The 17095-nt window shown below is 41.3% G+C and overlaps 1 protein-coding gene across 2 annotated transcripts in view; it reads left to right on the top strand.

Annotated features, from left to right (window-relative positions):
• Positions 1 to 17095, top strand: part of LOC137874016 (receptor-type tyrosine-protein phosphatase gamma-like) — a 598619-nt gene that overhangs the window by 464292 nt on the left and 117232 nt on the right. For both annotated transcript variants that reach the window (XM_068712605.1, XM_068712604.1), the window contains exon 7: positions 11866 to 12023. In XM_068712605.1, coding sequence (XP_068568706.1) covers positions 11866 to 12023 — 158 coding nt within the window. The remainder of the gene's footprint in view (positions 1 to 11865; positions 12024 to 17095) is intronic.

Consider the following 17095-nt stretch of genomic DNA (forward strand, 5'->3'; position numbering starts at 1 on the left):
TTCTACTACAACTACAACTTCTACTACTACAAATATCACTACTGCGGACATTTTTTAAGCCACAAAAGCTGTTCGAATATCAAGATATTCAGCTTTTTGAGGAGAGGGGTGATATTTTTCATAATTGTAATCTTTAAACTTTTTAAATTATTAAGCTTTTTGCAATTTGTTTTGAATGGGATATCTATGGAGAAAATCTTCAAATCCTGTTAAACTTCTTCAACTTTCAAAGCCTTCTTTCTCATACTTTTAGCTACAGACACCATAGTTGGACGTTTCAACTAGAAGGGTTTTCAGCAGTGCAGTTTAAATACTTTCGAGCTTCAACATTTTTCAGATTGGTAGTCTCTCATTTCTGTGTTTTCAGCAATGTTTTTGCAATTCATTTCAGCTTTCAGCATTCCAACGCATTTTCAGCAGGAAATGCATTTTCTAGTTATTATTATTATTTAGTGTGGCTTTGTGGCACAAGGCAGTAATACTGCCTGTGCCAAAGCACACTGACTGTAATCCTGCGGGCTTATTATTCTTATTATTGTTGGAATGCTGATTCAGCATTCCAAGTATTGTTATCCTAATCTTTATTCTTCAACTATTTCTTCCGTACGTATTTTGGCACTTAATAACTTCCACATTTCTTAAGCTACAGAAACCGTTCAACTATGTACATGTTCAGCTTTTTCAGGAGAGGGGTGCAATGTCTTTTTATGTTTCTAATCTTTCAACTTTTTTAATTATTAAGCTTTTTGCAATTTTTTTTTGAATGGGATGTCTATGGAGAAACTTTTCAAATCCTCTTAAACTTGTTCAACTTTCAGATCATTCTACTTCCTCATACTTTCAGCTACAGACACCATTTAAACTTTCAAATGTTGAGAAAACCCTGATCAATGATTGTATGTTATAATCATTTTGATATCTTTTATACTTTTTGAGCTGTAGCAATTTTGCTTTTATGTGTTTTTCAGTCCTTTTCTGCTTTTATAATGGGTGTGTATTGCGCAGCTTAGAGTGCGTGATGTCATCACTAGAGTGAAGAGAAGCTTGAGATTGCTGTGAAAAAAATATTTGTCTTTTGCAACTGACTCCTCAATTTTCACTCTACATGCATAATTTTTGGATGGAAACGTAGCTAATCTTGTCCTTGTCGTAGACATATGACTATGGAATCTCACAGATTTACACATTTGGCACAAAAGCCTTTACTTGAGAGGAAAACCAACTTTCTCCTCCATAGACTCCAATGTTAAAACGTACTTCAAAAAAGTCTTACACAGACAACCGTACCCCATTTCTAAATCGCCATTGAAGCCACTTTTTTTTACACTACAGACACAATTTTCGCATGATCTGTTCTTCAACTCATCCTCCCTCTCCAGTCTTAATATTGGAGCAATAGGGGCTATGGTTATGGGGTTTTTGGGGTTTTGTTTGACAGGTGTTTCCCAGTCTTTTCTCATGAAAAGGCAGCCAGGCTCACAGGTGTTCGTACTTGAGCTAATTACTGATGTTTATAAACACACAGACTCACAGACACAAGCCTCACTCTATCTCTCTGTGTCTCTCTCTCTCTGCGTGTGTATCTCTTTCTCTGTGTGTCTCTCTCTCTCTGCGTGTGTATCTCTCTCTCTGTGTGTCTCTCTATCTCTCAGTGTGTCTCTCTCTCTCTGCGTGTGTATCTCTTATACAGTCATTCAGGTATTAGAGACTTTTAGAGGACCCCCCCCCCACACACACACACACACACGCACACACACCATTTTAAAGTACAAGCCCCACCGAATGAATTCCAACTGAAATGCTTTTGATGAAGCCTGTCATTTAATAACCTGTTTGTGTTTATCTAACATTATGATTCAGTCTCCTCTCCTCCTGTCTAACCCACCCAGCCCCACCCTTTCAAAATAAAAGCCCCATGGATTAACTGTATTTAAACATTAAGCTCAAAATGAGGCTTTTTTTGTTGAAATAATTAATGCTCTTACTAATACTACGACAACTACTACTACTGCTGCTAATATTTCTAGTATTACTACTACTGCTACTAATACTACTAATACTACTTCTACTACAACTTTTGTTGTTGCAACTATTACCACTACTACTACTGCAATTATTACTACTACTACTGCTAATACTACCAGTACTACTATTACTTATACTACAACTGCTACTACTACTACTACTGCTACTATTCATGCTACTACCAATACTAATACTACTACAGCTAAAAGTATGAATGCTACTAGTATTTCTACTACTGCTATTACTGCTACTTCAAATACTGTCATTACTGTTACTCATACTACTACTTCTTCTACTACTACTACTGTTATATTAAATACAACAACCAATACTACAGCTATTACTACGACTACTTCTACTTCTTCGAATTACTAATACTTCTACTACTAATAATACTTCTACTACAACTACAACTTCTACTACTACTTTAAATATCTCTATTGCTACTAATACTTCTACTTCAAACAATACTTCTACTACAACTACAACTTCTACTACTACTACAAATATCACTACTACTACACATTGTTTAAGCCACAGAAACCATTCAAATATCAAAATGTTCATCTCTTTCAGGAGAGGGTGATATGACTTTTCATATTTATAATCTTTACATTTTTGAATTATTAAGCTTTTTGCAATTTGTTTTGAATAAGATATATCTGGAGACAATCTTCAAATCCTGTTAAACTTCAACTTTCAAAGCCTTCTTCTTTCTCATATTTTCAGCTACTGACACCATAGTTAGACGTGTCAACTAGAAGGGTTTTCAGCAGTGCAGTTTAAATGCTTTTGGGCTTCAACATTTTTCAGACAGGTACTCTCTCATTTCTGTATTTTTAGCAATGTTTTTGCAATTCATTTCAGCTTTCAGCTTTCAGCATTCCAACGCATTTTCAGCAGGAAATGCATTTTCTAGTTATTATTCTTATTCTCCATCTTCCACATCAGAGTTTGCCGCGAAACTTGTCCCACAGCGTTGCCAACACCTGCTCAAAAAGTAATTCAACACGTGCGGCTTGATCGGGAATCGTGAGCTATGACTTTTATAAGAAATTCGTCCAGCGGTTTCCCCGAAAATCGCGATCTACGATGAAAAATCGTCCCATTGACTTGAATGGGATTTCGGCGTGAAGAAAGCAAAAAAAACACTTAACTTTGGACCCATATTGACCAGCCATACTTTAACGTAGAAACATGATTCAAAGTTTAAAACGTAGACAAATTGATGGACGTTATTTAGCCAAATGGACATTTTGCTAGCTAGCATAGTTTTCATGAAGTCACCAATTTAGTTTCAGCAAAACTTTGGGTCTGTTTCAGATTTTATAATGGGTGTGTATTGCGCAGCTCGTTAAGTGCTAGAGTGATGACATCACGGTCAGAGTGAAGCAGAGCAGGAAAATGTTCTGTGATTTTTCCAAACAAATTGCTCCCATTCCCACAATTTGTACTCTTTATACACCATTTTTGGCCAAAAAGCTTGGAAATCTTGTGCTGGTCGCAACAAAGTGTCTATGGAATCCAACGGACTTACACATTTGGCTCAAACAGCCGTGGAGCGACATGAACTCCAACCGACTGCTCCATTAGACCCCATGTTAAATCAGAAAAGAAATTTGTCAAAGAAAGCAGACGGTACCAGTTTTGTAACTTGCGCTGGCGCTCACATTTATAACACTATAAACATAAAAAACATACCAGGGCGTTCGGCAGAGTCTTATCTCTCTCACGGTGCACTTATTTTATTGATTGGACTCATGGTTTTGGTATAAAGTGCATTTGTTTGACAGGTGTTTTCCAGTGTTTTCTCATGAAAAGTCTGCCAAGCTCACAGGTGTTCTTAATTCAGCTAATTACTGATGTTTATAAACAAACAGACTCACAGACTCTCCAGGCCCTGCGTCGTCACCATGGCAACCAGTGACACGCACGCACGAGCTCTTTCTCTCTCTGTCTGTCTGTCTGTCTCTACACAGAAGGATTTACAAATAAATGTGACTCACAAATGCACGCAGAACAAATATATTTCTGCATTTGTATGTATTTGTGTGTGGATGTTTTCTATTTGTTTGAGGATTTGTGTGTATTTGTTTGTGGATCTCTTCACATTTGTTGGTGGGTTTTTTGAGACTCCCCTGCCTGGCCGGATTCACAAATATGTTTTTTTTAACATGGACCTATCTGTAGCCAATCAGATGTCAGCCTCATTTTCAAGCAATCACATGAGCGCAGCTCCCCCCTCCCCTCCCCACGAGGCTGCCAGCTGTGTTCACACCGAACGCAGGGCGAATTATTCGCGTGATGAGAAAAGTCTTTGCACAGACGCGATGAGACTGCAGTGACGCAAATTTTGCGCGGCGCGTTTGGGGCGACGCGTTTGGGGCGTCAAGTTTGGAGCGACGCGTTTGGAGCGACGCGTTTGAGGCGACGCGTTTGGGGCGACGCGTTTGAAGCGACGCGGTTGGCGCGACGCTTTTGAAGCGACGCGGTTGGTGCGATGTTCCTCCTGTCATCACTGACGTCCTGTTGTTGTTGAATCAGGAAGTACAAAATGTAGCTGTCTGTGTTCACCCAGAGCTCTACGCAGGGACGTGCGGTCAGGGTGTGATGATGAAATGTAAAAAACAAATAATGCTAAAATAAAATAAATATGAATATTTCTCTACTGATCTGCGCTATAAATGTAATTTCTGTATTATTCCAAACATTTTTATAATCAAAATCTCTGAATTAGCGCATGTCCTGTTCAAACAGAGAGGAGACAGTGAGGTGAGGCAGTGACCAGCTGTTCCTCACCTCAGACTGTGAATCCCTCACAAACTGGGTTGAGCGCGTGCCTTTTGCTGTCTCATTCCTGCACACACTGTAATATTTGTAGACACTTTTATTACATGTCCTTTCTTTCCATATAATAGGTACTGTATTTCACGTCTGTGTAGAACATATTTAGTGTTGCTGATCTGACATTAAGGGGAGGCAAACACTACTCTGCCTCAATGAAGGGGGCGCGAGAGCCCAAGGCTCGGGTTTATCACGTCAATTAACACAGAGCAGATCGACCCAGGCAGGAAGTCAGACACCGATAAGGGATAGAGCATCCGGTAAGTTTTCAAAATAAAAGCGTCAGCTTTAACTTGGTTTAACTTTTTCAAGAGTATGAATCTAAAATGCAGAAAAGAGAGAAGCATTATCTCAATCGAACCTCAACAATACTACCGGTAACATCAGCGTTTATGTATATATTGCGACGTCTTCGGGCAGTAGAAGCCACACTGTCAAAATTTCTTGCGAAATTTTCTAGTTTACATCTGCAGTAGCGTTACTACTGTGTTCATTTGTTTATGGTGTCGTTTTTATGATATGGTTAATATTGTTCCCTCTGATGTGAATAATATTTGAATGGTGCTCTTCAGTGTGCGATGGAATACGTGTTTTAGCACCGCAGTGTTGCTGGATTGATTTGTCATGCTTTGTTGTCATATAAATATATGTGACTGGTTCTTATGAGTTTGTTCTTGTCATTGTGTTAATTACGTTGATTTTGACTATATGCATTGTCCGTTAATGACAAAGCATCCCGTCATGCGCATATTCATGTATCTGTTTTCTTTTACAAAGCAAGAATTATGGTCTGGAGAAATGAGGATTGTATGGCGATGGCTTTAGCCCTGTTTGAATCAGTAGGGAACACCTAAATGCTGCGGGGAGAGTTTGTAGCGTGTGTGCTGCTGTTGGTTTTCCTGCTAAGCTAATTTAGTATAGCGTGGCTTCCAGAACACACGCGCATCAAAAAAGATGTACAATGTTGTTCGTCTGTGGTGGAGTGTCAGACAGCACATTGTCTCTTACGTTGGGTGGGTTGCCAGGTTGTGCGCAGTGGCTCCACCGAAAGCCTTGTACCGAACGGTTTAATACGAATATGTGTATTGTTACTCCCCTAGAAACAAATAATTAACCGTAGCTATGGCGTCATAATGAGGTTATTAGGAGGTGGTTCAACTGTGGTAGGACAGCACTGAAGGCCCAGGTATAAAATGCACGGCCCACCACTGCTAGAATGTCTGTAGCACATTTAATTACATCTGTACAATAGTTACCACTTCACTCGAATCCACAAAGGGTGACGAACAATGAATAGCTGTATCAAAAGTAGATGTTGAGATATTTCACTGGTTCACTATGTAAACTTTAAAAGCCATGGGATCACTAATTTAAATATCGTCTGGGGATTACTCATATCTCAAAAAACTTCCAAGGCAAACCATCCAATAGATGAGATTTTATAAAGTGGAACAAAGTAGGGACAGATACACAAACTCTACCGCATGAACAATAAATGCACTACATACAGTAACTACCCACCACCTCGACATCCACAACCCTTACTTCCTACATCTCTACACAAGGGGAACTCTACTTAACTGCCCTGGCTCTGAATATAAGCATTGGACATAAACTCTGGCCTGCAGAAAATATTCAGAAACATAATTCCTGGGATACTGGGTTGTACAGTTTCATCTGATCTCATCAGACCCGTGTCTGACACCACTCTCATAAATCATATACTTCATGAGCGTTTGTGTAAAATGGGTCAGCAATGTAGAATACACTGGTCTTATCAAAAACCTTAAAGATGTTAAAAATTCAAAAATATGTGGCTAACAATGGTTGGAGTCTTTCAGGTTAAGTCCCAGCCCTGTTATCCTTCTTCTCCTCAAGCTGTCAAATCAGGCGTGGGCACAAGCTTTAAAAATTGATTCAATAAAACTGCTGTAAAAAAGGTTATCATGTTACCAAACGTGTTAAATGATGTTCATTTTCTGCAGGAAATGCAAACCCTCAGGTTGGCTACTTACAAGCTGCATCTGTATTTGTCTTGAAAAACAATCTGTTCTTCCCTTGTATTACATGAGCTTTGGCAACACGCTGTAATCTTTTAACTGTCATGTCCTTAAGCTTCTTAAGGAAGAACACAACGTTATCAACAACATATGCACAATATTTGTCATTTTCCCATTCTGGCTATGGACTTGCACCACTCCAGGTACATACTTACAATACAGACCCTGGCCTGTATGCCGGCTGTAAAAGCACATATAAACACATTAACAACTTTTCAGACATTTCATGATGCTTCTATGAACATTGTTATATTACATGTGTGTCAGGGAATAATGAGTAGTAATTCTATCTTTAAAAGACTAGATAAAAGATTGTTATTAGGATTTTGTTTGTTGTTGTGAAAAGAAAATTGTTTTAGAATTCAAAGGGTTTCATTTTTGAAAGAACATTTCTTGGGGCACAAACAAACACTGATCATCTTTAATGAGATGTTATTGCAGTGGGACAGTTGCTGCTCACAAGTGTTACATTTCACAACCGGTTTGATCCCATACAACAGATCTCACTCCGTTGTGCTCCTTTCATTTTTTTCAATTGTAATCTAACACACTGCGGATATCACAAAACTCCATCTGTCTCTTTCGGGCTTGAAAACCACCAAAAACGGACCCTTTTCATTCACTTTTAGCGCAGATGGACACTGGCATTAACCTGACCCTCCAGATGGTTTGTTACACTGAACCATCTGAGAAGCTGTCATTGGAAACTGTGTGGAAAAGTGCATGCACTCTCAATAACTACTTGGCAGGTGATTGGATGAACCATCTGTCATTCAAACTTTTTAAGCCTGCCAGGAGCAGATGAAAAACATCTTGGAGAAAAGCCTTCAGAATGAGGAAATACTCTCCAGTTCTGATAGAACTGATGCTATTGTAGCATCCTCACTAAACTATTTAGAAGCCGCCATTGTTGTTTTGAATGAAGAGTTGTCTCTCTGTGTTGTCTCACAAACCTAAGCCAGTAGCTCCTCACAGGATGCTGATTGGTCCGAACACAAATGCATTACTTGAAGCCTGACTAGATGGATTTTTGTGTGATCTTGTGATATCGCAAGAATCCAGCTGCCACGTTAGGTAACCCTAGCATCGCTGATTGGTCTAAATTCATCCAGTCAGCCTGGAAAATGAACCTAAAGGGGCAAACGCATTATTCTTCAGCCCTTCACTCCATCACCCATGCATGATTTTATCTGATTTTGCGCGGAATCTGACCCATTAGCAAAGATAACAGTTATAGTTATAGAATAACTTCATAAAAATAGCCAATCTTCTTGCTGATGTTCCTTTTTACTTTTGCTTTTTAGTATTAGTATTAAGTTGAGATGGCTTCATAACCAGTTAAAAGTTCCTCAAAGCAACATTAAAGAAACCAACGTTGACTTTTGGAAGAAGACTGGTAGGAAAATGTGGCCTCCGGTATCAAAGTCAGATGTGGGTGAAAGCTCCGTAAAAAGCTAGCAACTGGACCTTAAGTTAATGCTGTTTGGAAGGCAGTGAACAACAATGTTGTTATGCTGATAGGTCTGCTAGATTAGAAAACTCTCATACAGGTCATTTTTACATCTCTTTTGTCCTTTAGGTTGAAAGACTTGTCAAACCAAAAGTGGCAATGAATAAATAAAAACACCAAACACAGCAATGTCATGAATCTCATTTTTTTCTTTTTCTTCAAAGGTTTTCAAACCTTAAAGACAGTACAGACTCATCAGAAATGTTAATCAATATCGGCACCAAGTATTACTGACAAACATTCAGAGTTCCCGAGTGTCCAATATGAGACTTTGCGCTGAATGTGTTTGCTCTTCCCTTGCTATGCAATGAAATATAGAGACTTGATTAGATGAACTTTAGTGATGCATCACAGGAGGTTCGGAGCTTAAAATACCTACCATCTGATTGCAGCCTCAGTCTGCCTCAAATAATATCAGACATTCCTGGCCCGTCTCCACCGTTGCTGCCTCAACCGCTGTGGCTGCTGGGAGAAAAAAGGACCCACAGGCCGCCACTGCACGAGCTGCCTCACCATGCTTAATAGTCATCCCGTTCCTCTTTCAGGCGCTGTGTGCTTGCATGTGGCACAGAGCGTATACAAGAGCGAGAAAGTTTGCATCTTGTGTGTTGAGACGTCTCCTGAATTTTGCGTTTGAAGCGAGACGTGCCAAAACGTGTGTTTGGTTCTTGAGAGTACTAATTCAGATGCATAACTCTGGGGAAGACCTGTCCCGTCATCATCCATTCCCCAAGTACATTCCCACCACCAACCCCCACCAAATTCCCATCAACACCCCCTTCCATGCATCCTACTCTTCCTGCTTCTCGCTCTGTCGCGCCAATTCGACAGAGCTGAAAATACATCTCTGAACTTGGCGTCTGGGAGGCAGCGGGAGACGAGGCTTGTCAGCAGGAGGGTGAAGAGGAAGAGAAGAAAGGGGGAGTTAGAGGAAGAGGTGGGGATAGGGAGGGGTGGCCTGAACTTCTATCTGTCGCCGATAAAGACAGTGAATCTCCTCCTGCGCCCGTCACCACCCCTGTCAAGTGACCCGCCCGCTGCACACATCACCCTGCGCCCCGACACTCGTACACACTTCCTCACCCCTTATTGTCATTCCTGTCACCCTCCTTCCTGATATGTTTGCATTGGAACAGTGAAACGAATGCCCCCCCTCCTCCCTTTCTCTCATGTTTTATCATCATTTATCTCACCTTGTTGCCAGCTTCTTATTCTTCTCGTCCTTCTGCGCCTCCTTCCCTTACTTCCCCTTTGCTTCACAAGTCAATTCCTCCTTTTTTCTCCCCTCTGATGACAACTCCCGCTCATCCTGTCACGCTCTCTCCTTCCCCTCCTTTTCCTCCTCTCCTCGTCTGCTGTTACAAGAACTATACTTACTACTTAATACTAATTGACCAAATCAAGAACATTTTCATGTCGCATAATGCAGATTGTTACCTTAAATCGCATTTAACGTTTAGCTTTGCACACTCTGCAGCTTTCTCTGAATAGAACTTCCACAAATTGCTCTTCAGGAGACACTTTCTAATTTTAACTTTTTCATTTAAAGCTGCATTATTGAATATCTTCTTATATTAGGAATGGATCACATGACAATGTGAAAGGGGTTTATATTCAGCGAACAACCTCAGCTCAACTCCAAACAGCAAAAACACAAAGTTAGCAACTAGCTGGTTAGCAGCTAAAGAGCCAGATCATTTTCACAGTAAAAAACATGAAATCACAAGTGCATATTAATACAATCTTTTAGTGACACAAATTCAAATCAATGCTAATGTTGCGTTGTGTCTTCTCGATGTATGCAGGCAACTATTTGTGAAAAAAAATTGCTTATGTCAGATAACTAAAATAAAAATAAAATCATAAAAATATCAATGAATGCAGGTTGTAAGATGATTTGCCAGCAGCAACCACACCCGATTCCCAGATGCATTTTGGGCCAATGGCATTTCTCGATGCATCTCAGCAAAGCTAGTGAGGAGTAGAACTGGTAGTGCAGTTAGTGGGTAGGTCTCCGTAATGGTCCATGCTGTAACACTTTGGATCATGACACTGTGAACAAAGGGTCAAACATTCAATCAATTTGTTGCAGATGTTGATGATCACCAGATGGTGATTGCTAAACCATTGACATTTCCTTTGGTGCCACCATTAGGCTAAATGTATAACTGTTTAGAAATATTGAAATCATAATAGGCATATTGCCATGAAAATACTGAGCAAATGAATGTTAAATCTTTCTGTTAGAACCCAGTCTTTCAGTCTTTTTCGTTTTTAGTCATGAACATATAGCAGCCATGAGAGGTTTCTTACCAGACTATACTAGTCTTGTTATTGAATAATTGTATCTTTTCTTTGTGGTTCTTTAGCTTCAGGTTTGCCAGCTACTGCTAAGGACATAACTTGCAAATTATTGGAACATTTAGCATAGCAACAAGAAGCATGGTAGCAACACTTAGTAGGGTTCTGCATGAGACTAAAAATGTCTCAACCTACATCGTTAAGACACATTCCAACTGAAACCAACTCTTAAACCTGAACTCAACTCAAGACTCAGACAAATTTATATTTCGGGCTATATAAATAAAATGTACTTGACTTGATCCAGGGAAGATTTTTGTTTTTCGTTAGCCTGCTTGGTTAATTAAGTATTGTTCACACTCTATCATTTTTTATACTGGGCCTTGAGTATACATAAAGCATGTCACACTCACAGATGCAGATGATTGTCACACTCAGAGAGAAATAAAAAACGTCATAGCTTAATGCATAAACAGCTTGGCACACCATCTTGCATCTGTTTTTTGTTTTTTTTTAATGTAGAACACAAATTAACATCTCTTCTGAGGTCAGTGGAAGCTCAAGGCACACCACTCACAGATTTACTGAAAATGTGTTTTTACATTACTTTAATTGTTCTGGATTGCTCTCACTGAAAGTAGTATAAAAAGTAGTGCTGGGCAACGATTCAAATTTGTAATCGTTACCTAGCACTAATAAAAAGGAAACTGTATTCCTTGCTTGAAGCCTCTTTTATCATTTCATGAACAGCTTTGTTTCCTTCCTCTAGACCCCAGACCATAATGTGCTTCATATCACTGATGATTTTGTTTGTCAGTCCGGGAATAACTCCAGTGTCAACATTTGGGCTTGGGGATGTGATGTTACAGAGTTGATTGTATTGTGTATGCCATCCAACACCAACAGAGGTATAATTATAGGTGTTCAGTGCAATTATGTCTGTCAATACAGGGACATTGAAGGAGGCAGGCGTAATGCAAATGAAATCAATAGCATAAACCTAAAGGCTGGGAAACAGTAGCACTTGGACGTGCTCCAGAAAGCCTGGTCTCTGTAGTTTGCAGTGAAATGAAAAGTGTTGTGTGGATCATGTTGAATTGATCTGTCCTGCTCTCTCTCATATAGAAAAAGAGACTGTCCTGGAGCCGTTCGTGCTGAAGGACCTGCTGCCATCTGCACTGGGAAATTACTATCGCTACACAGGCTCTCTGACCACCCCGCCCTGCAGTAAGGTGGTGGAGTGGATCATCTTCAGCAGACCTATCTTTGTCTCCTACAAACAGGTAAGAAGCACAGAATACCAAGACACGTGTAGAATATAATCACTTGTTTGTAATGATTTCATGTCATTTGAATGTCAAAATGAGGTACATGCATGTAGTTTTAGAAAAAAATCATGGAACCTCAGTGCAGCCATATTTAGGCCACTATCTCAAGATCATAAATTAATCATCTTGATCAATGAATGATGAATGATTATGCTGAAAAAACGATTCATAATCTTGTGATCCGGGCTTAAATATGTTATTATTTTGAGATAAAATTAAGTCTTATTCCATTGTTAAGAGGAAAGCTCTTCTGCCATTGCAACAAATTCATCTGTGTCCCAGAAATATAATTTGCCATGTTTAGAAGATTACATAATCAAAGGTGCTAAATTTGAAATTCAGAGCATATCTGTTGCCTCCACACTGCTCTCAACATGGCGAGAGCTGAGCCGGCGGCTCACAGCTATTGGTGCTAACAGAGCGTACAGCACCAACAACAGCAACAGGGCTGACAGAGGTAACAGTTTTTATCTGAAGGGGAACCAGAGGGTGGGGGCTACGCTTCCACCACGACGCCGTCAGTCTGCCGGCGCTATCAGCTGTAACATCCTTATGAGCGCAGTACAGAGTGGCGGCCATAAGCGAGCCTGTGTGAACTTTGGGTTTCCGTGCATATTTTTCCTCCTTGTAAAATGCTTGCAAAATGTCAAGATGAAATTCAAAACCTCACAATATGTTAAGCAGCATATCAACAGACCCTCCAATAATTCCCGGAGATCCTTGTGTTTGTATACATACAGAAATTTGAATCTGGTCTTTACGTTGCTCTCAACATACATAGAAATTACAAATAAACCAAAACAAATTTAAATAAAAAACATGGACAACAAAGTAGACAAATGTAAGAATAAACATTTTACGACTACGTCCAATATAAATATACATACATATACAAAAGTATATGAACATAAAGAACAACAACAATGGCAACGGAATGGAGGTAATAGTGCAAATGGAGGTAATAGTGCAGTTTGACTGATTAATTGTTCCTCAAAGTGACGGCCAGTGGAAAGAAGCTGTTCTTGTGTCTGGTGGTTTTGGCGTACAGTGCTCTGTAGCGACTACCAGAGGGGAGGAGTTGGAACAGCTTGTGTCCAGAGTGTGAAGTGTCTGCAGTGATCTTTCCTGCCCGTTTCCTGACTCTGGAGGTGTACAAGTCCAGGATGGAGGTCAGGCTGGAACCAATGATTCTCTCTGCAGACCTGACAGTCTGTTGTAGTTTGTTTCTGTCCTGTTTGGTGGCCGCTCCAAACCACACAGTGATGGAAGAGCAGAGAACAGACTGGATGATGGTGGAGTAAATCAGGATCAGCAGCTCCTGAGGCAGGTTGAACTTCATGAGCTGGCGCAGGAAGTACAACCTCTGCTGGGCCTTTTTTCTGATGGTGTTGATGTTGGAGTCCCACTTCAGGTCCTGGGAGATTGTGGATCCCAGAAACCTGAAGGTCTCCACAGCATAGTATGGTGAGGGGGGCAGTGTTGGGGGGCTCCTGAAGTCCACTGTCATCTCCACAGTTTTGAGCTTGTTCAGCTCCAGGTTGTTCTGACCACACTCGAGGACCAGCTATTCAACCTCCCGTCTGTACACAGACTCATCACCGTCCCTAATGAGGCCGATGACGGGTCCTCTGAGGTGCAGTCGTTGGTGTAGAGGGAAAAGAGCAGTGGGGAGAGCACACATCCCTGGGGGGCGCCAGTGCTGATAGTCCGGGTGCTGGATGTGATTTTTCCCAGACTCACCTGCTGCGTCCTGTCTGTCAGGAAGTTTGTGATCCACTGACAGGTGGAGGCTTGCACAGTGAGCTGGGAGAGTTTGGGTTGGAGTATTTCTGGAATGATGGCGTTGAACGCTGAGCTGAAGTCCTCAAACAGAACCCTTGCATATGTCCCTGGGGAGTCGAGGTGTTGCAGCAAGTAGTGCAGTTATTAGTTCAGAGCCATGACTCTGAACCGTATTAATGTTTGAGGTTGTTTACATTTAATGGGCGTAATGAGGGCGTAATAATCATAAAACCAGATATATTAGTATAATTAGACATTTTCTCTTTTGTGTGGATTGCATACATGAGGGTTTCATTGTAGTTTGCTAAGCAACATTTTTTTGTTCTCACTTTCCTTTTCACAGAATGAGCTTTACTGTCTCTCATTGCTCATGTTTTGTGTGACATTTGAGATGGCCTGTGTTGGTATTGGGGCTGGTTTTTTAAATTATTATTTCACGTGGCTTTAACAAAACTTCTAAAAGCTCTTGCAAAGATAAAACAATGTTTTCCATTCTGAACTGAACCCAACCAATTAAGGCACCCCCACTTCTTAATCTTTACTTGGCTGGATTCCAGACTCACATCCAAATACAATTTTAAAAGTGAGAGTTTTGTCAGACTGATTCAGCGACCATTCAATAGTTAATTGTCAGTGTAAAATCAAATTGGTCAATAAACATGCCCCCTGGAAACTCTCAAACGTTATAAGCAGACATTTACCTTTGATCAACTCTGAACTCCTCTTTTAACCAAAGTCATGACGCAAATTGTTCTTACAATCTTATCTTCATCAATTAAGAGTTGTCGGAACAATATTGCGTGATGTTTCGTTGATGTTTCTGATGCGTTCATTCAGAATTTTTCTTCTGTCAGTTCTAATTAAGTTGTTGTTGTGACTTGAGAGTATGACTTTTTTTGTCACAGCTCTTTTTTCAAGATCAAAATATATCGTGCTTATAGGTCTGAAAAGCCATCGATTTGAGGAAGAGCAGTGGCCCGTCCTGTGGACATTATGGGATTCAAACTAAGTTCATGAAAATAGCATCTTATGTTCTTGGCTAATTTGACAAGTACATGTGAGTTACCAGCTATATGGAAATGTGCATGTATTACACCTCTCGACAAGGGTGGTGACACACACCTTCCAAGAAGTATTTGAAAAAAATATTCATAATCAATTATCACCATACCTTAATAATGAAAACAACATCTTAACTTTAATTTGGTTTTAAATCTAACTCCATGCTGCTGACCTTTCCCAACATGCATTGTTGTTATTGTATCTGTGTCTTCATAGCAGAAAGCAATATTTTGTTGTACGAGTATGTACATCATATAACTCAGGGTTCTACTTGAGGACACTTTTCTATTTTTTTCAATGATCTACCATTATTTAATAGATGGAATGCATGCATTTGATTGATCCTCAATTACATGCAGATTATACTATGATGTATACATCGAAATCTTCTTCAACACAAATTGAAAAGGGTTTGTAATCTCACTTTAACATTCTACAAACTAGCTAACAGCTTAAAAATACCACTGCACAATACATCTCAATCTAATAAAAGTTTATACGATGGAACTTCCTGCAAGACAGAACCTCTAAATCTAACTCTCGGGATTGAGCTTCTAAAGAGTTGATCAAATTTAATATTTGGATTTATGGGTTGACACTAAACTGACTTAAAACCAATCTGGCTCGAGCGCCCCCACTAGCGGGGGTGGAGCATGCATCCAAAAATGAATCCACTCATAACGTGCACTCATCAGTAACGAATATAATGATGCCGCATAGCTGCTCAAACTGCTTACCTCTACGCACTGCATCGGTTCTAGAACCGTACTCCTGGATAGGGGTTGGACTCTTTTCTTCTCTGGAGTTGCCCAGGGTGTGAGGCGCCAGGCGGGTGTGGGGATACTCACAAATCCATGGCTGAGTGCCGCTGCGTCGGAGTTTACCCCGGTGGACGAGAGGGTCGCCTCCCTACGCCTGCGGGTTATGGGGGGGAAAACTCTGACTGTTGTCTGTGCATATGCACCGAACAACAGTTCAGCGTATTCAACCTTCTTAGAGACCCTGAGTGGAGTCCTGTATGGGGCTCCAGTGGGGGACTCCATAGTTCTGCTGGGGGATTTCAACTCGCACGTGGGCAACGATGGGGATACCTGGAGAGGCGTGATTGGGAGGAACGGCCTCCCTGATCTAAATCTGAGCGGTCGTTTGTTGTTGGACTTCTGTGCTAGTCATGGATTGTCCATAACGAACACCATGTTCAAGCATAAGGATGTTCATAAGTGTATGTGGTACCAGAGCACCCTAGCCCAAAGGCCGATAATCGATTTTGTTATCGTACCATCGGATCTGAGGCCGTATGTTGTGGACACTCGGGTGAAGAGAGGGGCGGAGCTGTCAACTGATCACCATCTGGTTGTGAGTTGGGTCAGAGGGTGGGGGAAAACTCTGGACAGACCTGGTAAGCCCAAACGGGTAGTGCGGGCAAACTGGGAACGTCTGGAGGAGGCCCCTGTCCGGGAGATCTTCAACTCACACCTCCGGCAGAGCTTTTCTAGCATCCCTGTGGAGGTTGGGGGCATCGAACAGGAATGGACGGTGTTCAAAGCTTCTATTGCCAAAGCTACGGCGGTAAGCTGTGGTCTCAAGGTCTTAGGTGCCTCAAGGGGCGGTAACCCTCGAACACCGAGGTGGACACCGGTGGTCAGGGAAGCCGTCCGACTGAAGAAAGAGGCCTTCCAGGATATGTTATCCCGGAGGACTCCTGAGGCAGTTGCAAGGTACCGACAGACCCGAAGGGCTACTGCCGCTGCCATGAAGGAGGCAAAGCAGCGGGTGTGGGAGGAGTTCGGAGTGGCCATGGAGAAGGACTTCAGGTCGGCACCAAGGTGTTTCTGGAAAACCATCCGGAACCTCAGGAGGGGAAAATGGGTAAACATCCAAGCTGTATACAGTAAGGATGGGACTCTGTTGACTTCAACTGAGGGGGTAATCGGGCGGTGGAAGGAGCACTTTGAGGAACTCCTGAATCTGACTAATACGCCCTCTATTGTAGAGGCAGAGCTGGAGGATGATGGGGGAGCATCAAAAATTTCCCTGGTGGAAGTCACTGAGGTAGTCAAACAACTCCACAGTGGCAAAGCCCCAGGGATTGATGAGATCCGTCCAGAAATGCTGAAGGCACTGGGTGTGGAGGGGCTGTCTTGGATGACACGTCTCTTCAACATTGTAAGGAGGTCTGGGAC

This window comes from Cebidichthys violaceus, unplaced genomic scaffold (genome assembly GCF_023349555.1).
Source record: "Cebidichthys violaceus isolate CVI_PGR_0920_01 unplaced genomic scaffold, fCebVio1.0.p SCAF_17, whole genome shotgun sequence".
Lineage (NCBI taxonomy): Eukaryota > Metazoa > Chordata > Actinopteri > Perciformes > Stichaeidae > Cebidichthys > Cebidichthys violaceus.